The sequence below is a fragment of the Cyclopterus lumpus genome, chromosome 9, assembly GCF_009769545.1.
Source record: "Cyclopterus lumpus isolate fCycLum1 chromosome 9, fCycLum1.pri, whole genome shotgun sequence".
NCBI lineage: Eukaryota > Metazoa > Chordata > Actinopteri > Perciformes > Cyclopteridae > Cyclopterus > Cyclopterus lumpus.
The window spans coordinates 672,501-683,950 of NC_046974.1; the positions used below are offsets into that span (position 1 = coordinate 672,501).

The 11,450-nt window shown below is 48.1% G+C and overlaps 1 protein-coding gene across 1 annotated transcript in view; it reads left to right on the forward strand.

The window, feature by feature from the left end:
• Positions 1 to 11,450, forward strand: part of LOC117736915 (bile salt-activated lipase-like) — an 18,528-nt gene extending 7,078 nt beyond the window's left edge. The window contains exons 5-12 of the mRNA XM_034542576.1: positions 290 to 420; positions 3,807 to 3,914; positions 5,103 to 5,226; positions 7,639 to 7,825; positions 9,667 to 9,870; positions 10,341 to 10,538; positions 10,794 to 10,901; positions 11,292 to 11,450. Coding sequence (XP_034398467.1) covers positions 290 to 420; positions 3,807 to 3,914; positions 5,103 to 5,226; positions 7,639 to 7,825; positions 9,667 to 9,870; positions 10,341 to 10,538; positions 10,794 to 10,901; positions 11,292 to 11,415 — 1,184 coding nt within the window. The 3' untranslated portion in view covers positions 11,416 to 11,450. The remainder of the gene's footprint in view (positions 1 to 289; positions 421 to 3,806; positions 3,915 to 5,102; positions 5,227 to 7,638; positions 7,826 to 9,666; positions 9,871 to 10,340; positions 10,539 to 10,793; positions 10,902 to 11,291) is intronic.

Sequence of the window (11,450 nt, forward strand, 5' to 3'; positions counted from 1 at the left end):
ATCGTGTGTTTGTTTGTGGCGTTGTGTAGACACGGTGTTAGTTCAGCTGCTGAGATCACAGACCTGTTTTCATCTCAGATTATTAATAAGCATAGTAACCATAATAATAATAACTATAATAATAATAACCATAATTATAATAATAACCATAATAATCATAATACAAGGAGTTAAGAGTAGAAACTCAGTATTTCAAAGAGGAATCAGACTAAAACCAGCACAGACTCACAGCAGAGAGTCGTGGATCTGGTCCTGGTCTGAGGTGTATATGTGGTCCTGGTCCTCATAGGGAACTACGGCCTGTGGGACCAGCATGCTGCGATCTCGTGGGTCCGCAGGAACATCGCGGCGTTCGGAGGAAACCCCGAAAACATCACCATTTTCGGCCAATCAGCCGGAGCCGTCAGCGCCAGCTACCAGGTCAGAGGTCACAACTCAGCTTCCAGGTCACAGCTTCCAGGTCAGAGGTCACAGCTCAGCTTCCAGGTCACAGGTCACAGCATCCAGGTCAGAGGTCACAGCATCCAGGTCAGAGGTCACAACTCAGCTTCCAGGTCACAGGTCACAGCATCCAGGTCAGAGGTCACAACTCAGCTTCCAGGTCACAGGTCACAGCATCCAGGTCAGAGGTCACAACTCAGCTTCCAGGTCACAGGTCAAAGCATCCAGGTCAGAGGTCACAACTCAGCTTCCAGGTCACAGGTCAAAGCATCCAGGTCAGAGGTCACAACGCAGCTTCCAGGTCACAGGTCACAGCATCCAGGTCAGAGGTCACAACTCAGCTTCCAGGTCACAGCATCCAGGTCAGAGGTCACAACTCAGCTTCCAGGTCACAGCATCCAGGTCAGAGGTCAGAGGTCACAACTCAGCTTCCAGGTCACAGCTCAGCTTCCAGGTCACAGCATCCAAGTTAGAGGTCACAACTCAGCTTCCAGGTCAAAGGTCACAGCATCCAGGTTAGAGGTCACAACTCAGCTTCCAGGTCACAGCTTCCAGGTCAGAGGTCACAGATTCCATGTCAGGTGTTACGCCCGGCCTAGGGGAGCCGGAGCGTAGCATACAGACGGGTTGGAAAAAAATAACGGATCACACGATGGTATGTTTTTTTTATTCCCAAATGTCCGGACAGGTTATGGTCATGGGCTAAACGTAATACCTGGGACCGAAACTCCTTCAGTACAACGACCTGTGTAACCACATCAAACTGCCCCAGACACCGGAGCCACTGACGCAACAAGACCCTCATCATGCGCTGCAGCTTATCAGCTTGTTGAGCGACCATTAGCTGACTTCTCTGCTGCCACACACGATCCTCCAACCACCACCTCAACAGTAGGCGCCCCTCGCCTGCCACATCTTCAGATTACACTAGATCACCCCGTTTGCAGACTCTGTGCCCGTGTTACCACACAGACTGGACAAATGGGCAGCCTGCTATGCGGCGCAGGGTTACTAACAGGCACACCAGCTGTAGGTTTCTCAGTTACCTCGGGAGTAGTGGGAAACACTTTAACCCCAGCCAAATCATTCCCGAGAATGAGGTCAATCCCTGCGATGGGCGGCCGACCTCACGGTCACTCGCACCGGGCCAGACACACGGTCGGAGGAGAGGGTAACAGCATGAAGCACTCAATTTAATCCCCCACAGCAACAGGTCAGACCCACCGTAGGACTGGTCAGAGAACGGCACTGCACCACATCGAGCCACAGAATGCTTTGCCCCAGTATTTCTTAAAATGGTAATTGGGACCTTGTCCTCGTCACGGCTACTCAGGGAAAAGTAACCCTGTGAGATAAAGGGTTTAAAAAAATCAATCCCTTGCCTTGGCAATTTCTGTCCAAAGCTCATACTGACCGATGGCAGAAGGGCTTTTTCTGCAACGCAGTGGCCCGGTTCATGACAATAAAAGCACTCACGGTTTTCAGTCGGAGCCGAAAAGTTACTGCGGCATAAAAATGTAGGCGACCTCGCTTTATTTACCAGAGGTACCGGCGGCTCGCGCTGCATAGATGTAAAAAGTCTTTTGTGGGTCAGGACAAACTCATCCGCCAGTCGTTACTCAAATACAAACGATGCGCTCTGGCAGACACTGGTTGAACTCTTCCAACAGCACCAGCGCCCGCAGCTGCGCAAAGTCATTAACTTTACTGGATTTACACCACTTATCAAAAAGCACATGCAAACTCTACGCATGTCTGGCTCCTTTCCACTACTTCTGATCTGCTTCAGGCACTAGTCCTTTAAAGTGGACACGATGCGTTCAAATGCATTAAAGTATGAATCTACCTCGGACTCCCTGAACGGTGGTACCAGTGCTATAGGCCTGCTGACATCGAAGCCATCTCGGGGAGACTGTGGGGTTTGGTTTGTAATAGGTGACCAGGGCGGGCCACCAGGCTGGCGTTCCAGTCCTAAGGCTCTCACCCTAAGGTGCATCGCTTCCATCTAACGCTTTAATGCTCCCCAGTCGCCACCATCGGCGAAGCTGGAACATCCACTTCCTTAGGCCACCCTGCAGTAGACAACCCCCTCTCAGCTGTCTCAGGTCCTCCTTGTTTACCTTCACAGGCATTTGTATGTCGAAGAGTTTGCAATGAGCACCAACTCCCCCTTCCTACATTTATCTAGCTGCTGAAGTGTCAGACCAGCTACACATTTGTCCAAATTGAAGTCCATTTGTCACAGAGGTTGCCACCGTGCCCACTCTACTCTAAAATCCAAACCAACTCTACGTACTGAATGTACCGACGAACCCGGGACACAGGACAAGAAAGAAAAGAGTGGACGAGCCCCCAGTTCCGTTACGCCTGGCTCGGGGAGCCAATGCTGCAGTTTGTAGTGAACAATGGTTGTTTATTGTGCATTTGGTGTCATGAATTCTTCAGGCTGAGCTTGGCCCAAAATAACAAACAAAACAATCTGAGCAAGTCACCTGACTTCCCTAGACCAGAAAAGAAACAAAAGAAAGTACAGGTGTCTTACCGATCTCCCTACCCGGAACAGGAGACAACAGGGTTCAACCAAAAGGCTTCTCACCCCCCACCCCCCCCACCCAGAACAGAGCTGTGCAGCCCGGTGGGAAGCTGGAGAGAGAGAGCCGCCCCACAGGGTCCCTCTTAAGTACCGCCGACCAATCACCTGCTATGAAAAGAAGGCACAGAGCAAGGCACAACACATCATAGCACCCCCTCAGGCAGGGAGGTGAACAGCATTAAGGGGAGGCTTTTTACTTTGAGTCATAACATAGGTCACAACTCAGCTTTCAGGTCAGAGGTCACAACTCAGCTTCCAGGTCAGAGGTCACAGCTTCCAGGTCAGAGGTCACAAGCGGTCAGGAAGTTCAGACCTTTTCTTGTAGAGTCACAGGCAGGTTGTTAAGTTCAGGCCATCCATCCATTTTCAGCCGCTTAGTCCGGTATCAGGTCTCGGTGGCAGCAGGTCCAGCATGTTGACCCGGACTTCCCTCTCAACATGCTCCAGCTCACTCTGGGGGACCCGAGGCGTTCCCAGGCCAGCTGGGAGACCTTCCAGCATGTCCTGGTCTTCCCGGGGGCCTCCTCCCACTTGGACTTCCAGTGGGAGGAGTCCAGGAGGAGTCCTGATGAGATGGCCCAACCACCTGAGCTGACTCCTTTCCACAGGAAGGAGTAGAGCCGCTAAATTCAGGCCGAACTTATAAAATAAAATAATTTGTCCTTTTTTTTGCAAATTCAACCAAACACAAATAAAAACAACAGGAGGGTTCTAACTGTTTATACCTGAAGGAATCATGGGACCTGATCACCTGTCTCGCCCCCTCCCTCAGATGCTGTCCCCCCACAGCAAGGGTCTCTTCCGGAGGGTGATCTCTCAGTGTGGAGTAGCTCTGAGCCCGTGGGCTCTGCAGAAGAACCCCATGGCCCTCACCAAGAAGGTCCAGCCCATCCTCTCTAAATGTCTTCTAAATGTCTTCTAAATGTCCCCTAAATGTCCCCTGAATGTCTTCTAAATGTCCCCTGAATGTCCTCTAAATGTCCCCTGAATGTCTTCTAAATGGCCCCTGAATGTCTTCTAAATGTCCCCTGAATGTCCTCTAAATGTCCCCTGAAATGTCCCCTGAATGTCTTCTAAATGTCCCCTGAATGTCTCCTAAATGTCCCCTGAATGTCTCCTAAATGTCCCCTGAATGTCTTCTAAATGTCCCCTGAATGTCCCCTAAATGTCCCCCGAATGTCCTCTAAATGTCCCCTAAATGTCCCCTGAATGTCTTCTAAATGTCCCCTGAATGTCCTCTAAATGTCCCCTGAATGTCTTCTAAATGTCCCCTGAATGTCCTCTAAATGTCCCTTGAAATGTCCCCTGAAATGTCCCCTGAATGTCTTCTAAATGTCCCCTGAATGTCTTCTAAATGTCCCCTGAATGTCCCCTAAATGTCCCCTGAATGTCTTCTAAATGTCCCCTGAATTCTTCTAAATGTCCCCTAAATGTCCCCTGAATGTCTTCTAAATGTCCTCTAAATGTCCCCTGAATGTCCCCTGAATGTCTTCTAAATGTCCCCTGAATGTCCCCTGAATGTCCCCTAAATGTCCCCTGAATGTCCCCTGAATGTCCCCTAAATGTCCCCTGAATGTCTTCTAAATGTCCCCTGAATGTCTTCTAAATGTCCTCTGAATGTCCCCTAAATGTCCCCTGAATGTCCCCTGAATGTCCTCTGAATGTCCCCTGAATGTCCCCTGAATGTCCCCTAAATGTCCCCTAAATGTCCCCTAAATGTCCTCTGAATGTCCCCTGAATGTCCCCTAAATGTCCCCTAAATGTCCCCTAAATGTCCTCTGAATGTCCCCTGAATGTCCCCTAAATGTCCCCTAAATGTCCCCTAAATGTCCCCTGAATGTCTTCTAAATGTCCCCTGAATGTCTTCTAAATGTCCTCTAAATGTCCCCTGAATGTCTTCTAAATGTCCCCTGAATGTCCCCTAAATGTCCCCTGAATGTCCTCTGAATGTCCCCTGAATGTCCCCTGAATGTCCCCTAAATGTCCCCTAAATGTCCCCTAAATGTCCTCTGAATGTCCCCTGAATGTCCCCTAAATGTCCTCCCTAAAGCGTCTTTGTCTCCGTCAGATCGCCCGTAAAGTCGGCTGCTCGAGGAGCGACGAGGACGAGATGCTGGCGTGTCTGAAGCTGAGCGACCCGGTCGGCCTCACGATGGCAGGAAAGATCGACGTGTTTCTGCTTCTGGGGAAAGGTGACTAAATACATATAATGAGATATATATATATATATATATATATATATATATATATATATATATATATATATATATATATATATATAACATTATTAAACTGGTAGCATGTATAAACATACCTTGCTGTTTATGTTTTTACTTTGGCGCATTTACAGAAATGTTTTTATTAATGCCCCTTATAAATAAACCAGTTAGCCAAGACAAAACAAACATAAACATTACATAACAAGGGTTATACAATATGAGGCTTTTCAATGAATAGTGAGAATCCTCCTTCAAGACAACAAGACAACAAGACCACAAGACCACAAGACAACAAGACTACAAGACAACAAGACAACAAGACAACAAGACCACAAGACTACAAGACAACAAGACTACAAGACAACAAGACAACAAGACCACAATACTACAAGACAACAAGACCACAAGACTACAAGACTACAAGACAACAAGACCACAAGACAACAAGACCACAAGACTACAAGACTACAAGACAACAAGACAACAAGACCACAAGACTACAAGACTACAAGACAACGAGACCACAAGACCACAAGACAACAAGACCACAAGACAACAAGACCACAAGACCACAAGACCACAAGACCACAAGACTACAAGACAACAAGACCACAAGACAACAAGACCACAAGACAACAAGACCACAATACAACAAGACCACAAGACCACAAGACAACAAGACCACAAGACAACAAGACTACAAGACAACAAGACCACGAGACCACGAGACTACAAGACCACAAGACAACAAGACTACAAGACTACAAGACAACAAAACAACAAGACCACGAGACAACAAGACTACAAGACCACAAGACCACAAGACAACAAGACTACAAGACAACAAGACCACGAGACCACAAGACTACAAGACAACAAGACAACAAGACCACAAGACAACAAGACCACAAGACAACAAGACCACAAGACTACAAGACCACAAGACCACAAGACAACAAGACCATGAGACAACAATACCACAAGACCACAAGACAACAAGACAACAAGACAACAAGACCACGAGACCACAAGACTACAAGACCACAAGACAACAAGACCACAAGACAACAAGACCACAAGACCACGAGACCACGAGACAACAATACCACAAGACCACAAGACAACAAGACTACAAGACAACAAGACCACGAGACCACGAGACTACAAGACCACAAGACCACAAGACAACAAGACTACAAGACTACAAGACAACAAAACAACAAGACCACGAGACTACAAGACTACAAGACTACAAGACCACAAGACCACAAGACAACAAGACTACAAGACAACAAGACCACGAGACCACAAGACTACAAGGCAACAAGACAACAAGACAACAAGACCACAAGACCACAAGACCACAAGACAACAAGACAACAAGACCACAAGACCACAAGACCACAAGACAACAAGACCACAAGACAATAAGACCACAAGACCACAAGACAACAAGACCACAAGACCACAAGACAACAAGACAACAAGACAACAAGACTACGAGACAACGAGACCACGAGACCACGAGACAACAAGACCACAAGACAACAAGACCACAAGACCACAAGACAACAAGACCACAAGACCACAAGACCACAAGACAACAAGACCACGAGACAACAAGACCACAAGACAACAAGACTACAGGACCACACCTGACAACAGACATACAGACAGTCAACAACAGGCAGACACCTGACAACAGACATACAGTCGACAACAGACAGACAGACACCTGGCCACTGACAGACAGTCGACAACAGACAGACAGACACCTGACCACAGACAGACACCTGACAACAGACAGACAGTCGACAACAGACAGACACCTGACCACTGACAGACAGTCGACAACAGACAGACACCTGACAACAGACAGACAGTCGACAACAGACAGAGGGAAAGTTCCACACGGACAGATTGAGGACAGTAAGGAGCAGTTACGTTCTAGTGCTGACAGAGTTGGTACTAACTAACCATTTCTTTAATTGAGCTTTAACTGAACTGTATGTCTGTAGTTCTCTGATGAGCTGGTACTAACTAACCATTTCTTTAATTGAGCTTTAACTGAACTGTATGTCTGTAGTTCTCTGATGAGCTGGTACTAACTAACCATTTCTTTAACTGAACTGTATGTCTGTAGTTCTCTGATGAGCTGGTACTAACTAACCATTTCTTTAACTGAACTGTATGTCTGTAGTTCTCTGATGAGCTGGTACTAACTAACCATTTCTTTAACTGAACTGTATGTCTGTAGTTCTCTGATGAGCTGGTACTAACTGGTACAAAACCACGTCTGCAGGAAGTCTCACGTGACTTTAACTGTCCGATAACCTCGTCCCTGCCGGCGGACCCCCACCTCCCCGTGTCTTCGTCCCTCTGCAGGTGTGGTCATGGACCTCCTGGAACTGGCTCCAGTGGTGGACGGCGATTTCGTCCCAGATGAGCCGAGCCGGCTGTTCCACAACGCGGCTCAGTTCGACTACATGGCCGGCGTCAACAGCATGGACGGGCACCTCTTCGCCGGGGTCGACGTCCCCTCCATCAACAAGGAGAACGGCAACACCACCGTGTGAGTGTCTGTCTGTCTGTTTTGTGGCACCCTGGGGGGCGTGGAGGCAAGATTCGGAAATAAAATAGGAGACTCGGAGACAATAGTATTTCTTTCTTCTTTCTTACACTGCCGCTCCCAATAGTGTAGCCGAGGTACTGCTTCTCTTCTAGACCAAGCACTTTTTTGGATTGGCAGTCAGGCCAGCTTGCCGTAGAGTGGCCTACGTGGGACTGTGGACGATCACATTGTCTAAGTAGGCAGCTGCGTACTCACGAGGAGGTCGGAGCACCTGGTCCATCATCCTTTGGAAGGTGGCTGGTGCTCCATGGACTCCGAAGGGCAGGACTACATAGTGGTACAGGCCTTCCGGAGTAGCAAAGGTCGTCTTTTCCTTGGCTCTTTCTTTGAGGGGAACCTGCCAGTAATCCTTGGTGAGATCAAGAGTGAATACAAACTGGGCTGGACCTAATTGCTCGATCAACTCATATACTCTCGGCATAGGGATGTGGGCTGGGCCTAACTGGGGGCCTAGAGGTACCTGTGAAGGGACAGGATCTGGGATTTCAACGGTTAACGTTGGTATCGGAACATCGTCAGAGGCATGCCATTTCTTCAAGAGATTGATGTGATACATTTGACCGGGTTTCCTTCTCCCAGGTTGTCTCACCTTATAGTTGACCTCGCTCACTCTCTCAAGCACTTCATAGGGCCCATGCCACTTTGGCAGGAACATGCATTCGGCCCTTGGAACCAGGACGAAGACAAACTCACCGGGAACCCCCACACTTGAAGATTCGAGCTTGAGCACGTTATGCTTGCTGCATATGCTCCCGCACTAGAGGCCATATCTTACCCATGACTCCCTTGCATCTTGCAGCTTAGCTACCCTATATATAGGAGGCCATTTTTCACCAACAAATGTGGGAAGGTGGTAACACTCACCCCTTCTACTGGTTTTCCCTCGACCACCCCCAGTTTCTGTCTGGCTTCAGTTGAGGTCTTCCAACTGGCCGGTCCTAAACTGTCCTGGGCTGCGGCCACACTGGGGCACTAGCATCATGGGTCAAGGAGTGGAACTGGTTTTGACCATAATGGGCTAAAATGGCTGCTTTTAATGCCTCATAATTATTCACTGCTGTGGGGGAGAGGTCCCGATATATACTATACTAGTCCTGTTACAAAAGGGACTAGTATACCTGCCCACTCTGCTTCAGGCCACCGCACCCTCTCTGCAGTTCTCTCAAAAACCTCTAGGTAGGCTTCAATGTCATCTTCACCAGGCTGTTTGGTGAGCACTTTACTGGGTTCCGTAGGCCTCTCTGGTCTTATCAGATGCTGCTCCACAGGAGTCATTGCGTCCTGTAATGCTCTAAGGCTCTGGGCCTCCTGGAGTTGATTCTGTATGAGCTGGGCTAGTATGTTCTCCATAGCACTGCATGTCTCTCTCTGAGTACCTATTTTATTCAGAAACTTTAGCGCCGGATCACCGTGACCGCATTCTCCACCAAATGTGGCAACTAGAGGGGACTTGGCGCAGGATTCAGGAATAAAATAGGAGACTCAGAGACAGTAATCATCTAACAAAAGGTGTTCTTTAATAAATAAGTTGGGATGCGGTCGATGAGTCACGGAACCAGACTCCCTGTCTGTCTGTCTGTCTGTCTGTCTGTCTGTCTGTCTGTCTGTCTGTCTGTCTGTCTGTCTGTATGTCTCCCTCCACATTTATTCATTTGCCAACATCATTCTCATATTTTTGTATTTTCCAATAATAATGATTGTCTTTAGAGACCGTAGACCTGCAGGTCCTGAATTAATCCAGGACCAGAGACAAAACCTGTGGTGGTCTTGTTTGTCCTCAGGGAGGATGTGAAGGGTCTCCTGGCCGGCCTGACCAAAGAGAAAGGCGTCACCGCCGTCGGCTCGGCCTACAGTGTCTACTCGTCTCACTGGGGGTCGGCACCAGAGCCAGCGGTGGTGAAGAAGACGGTGGCCGACATTGAGACCGACTTCCTGTTCCTGGTTCCCACGCAGATCGCCCTCCAGCTCCACGCCAACAACTCCAGGTAGGCTCCAGTTGGTCCAACGAACCAGCTTGAAAGTCTCAGATCTGATTTTCCTGATAGATAAAAAGACTTAGACAAGGTTCTTTAAGTCCTCCAGTCTTCACCCACAAGTGGTCTTCTGACCAAGTCCTCTATATCCTCATTTATTTACGCTGGCTTCCCAACAAGGTTGGAATCATGTTCAAGATCCTTGTGACGTTTAGAGCCTTGCATAGTTGGTCTCTGAGGTCCTCTGTTCAGGTTCATCAGGTCTCTGAAGTCCTCTGATCAGGTTCATCTGGTCTCTGAGGTCCTCTGATCAGGTTCATCTGGTCTCTGAGGTCCTCTGATCAGGTTCATCAGGTCTCTTAAGTCCTATGATCAGGTTCATCAGGTCTCTGAAGTCCTCTGATCAGGCTCATCGGGTCTCTGAGGTCCTCGGATCCTCTGTCCATCATGGACCTTTACCTGTGTTGTTGTTTGTCCCTCAGTGGAGCCCGTACCTACTCCTACCTGTTCAACATGGAGACTCGTATCCCAGGATTCCCTCGCTGGGTGGAGGCCGAGCACGCCGAGGACCTGCAGTACCTGTTTGGTAAACCCTTTGCCACCCCGCTGGTCTACTTCCCCCGACACCGGGACCTGTCCGGGTACATGATCGCGTATTGGACCAACTTCGCCAGGACCGGGTAAAGTCCCAGCATGCACTGCATACACACATGGAGTCAACACATCTAGGCCAGGTCTGCCTCTGACATATTGGTCTCTACTGGTCTTTACTGCTCAAAACTAAATAACTGCCAGTTTGGTTATAAAAAATGTTGGAAATAGCCTGAACTGGATTGAAGTAGGTCTGAACTGGTTTACATGGACTGGACTGGACTGGTGAACACAGGTCTGAACTTTCTTAAACTGGTCTAATCTCTCCCTGTCCTCCTGTCCAGTGATCCCAGTAAAGGAGACAGTAGAGTCCCAGTTCCCTGGCCCGCCTTCACCAAACACCACCAACCCTACCTGGCCATCAACCACAAGATCACCAAGTCCTCCGTCAGGTACTGTACTCTACTGTACTCTACTGTATTACAATGTACTCTACTGTATTCTACTGTACTCTACTGTATTACAATGTACTCTACTGTATTCTACTGTACTCTACTGTATTACAATGTACTCTACTGTATTCTACTGTACTATACTGTATTCTACTGCTCTCTACTGTATTATATTGTACTCTAATGTACTGTACTCTTCTGTTCTCTATTGTATTATACTGCACTCTACTACAGCAGTCTACTGTGCTCTCGACATATGAATGTGTCTCTATTATCCTCTACAGACTGACTTCTATTGTATTCTATTATATTCTATTGTATTCTATTGTCCTTTATGAGCACAGCTGTGGTGATGTTTTACTGATAGTTATGGTCTGTTTCATTCTGCAGCTACGACCTGAGATCAGAATACATCTCCTATTGGACCAAAACCTACAGCAGCCTACCAGCAGTCAGGAGAGAAGAAGAAGAAGAAGAAGAAGAAGAAGAAGAAGGAGGAGATCTGACTCAATGATTATTCACTCTTTTTCCTCACTGGGAGTTTGAACG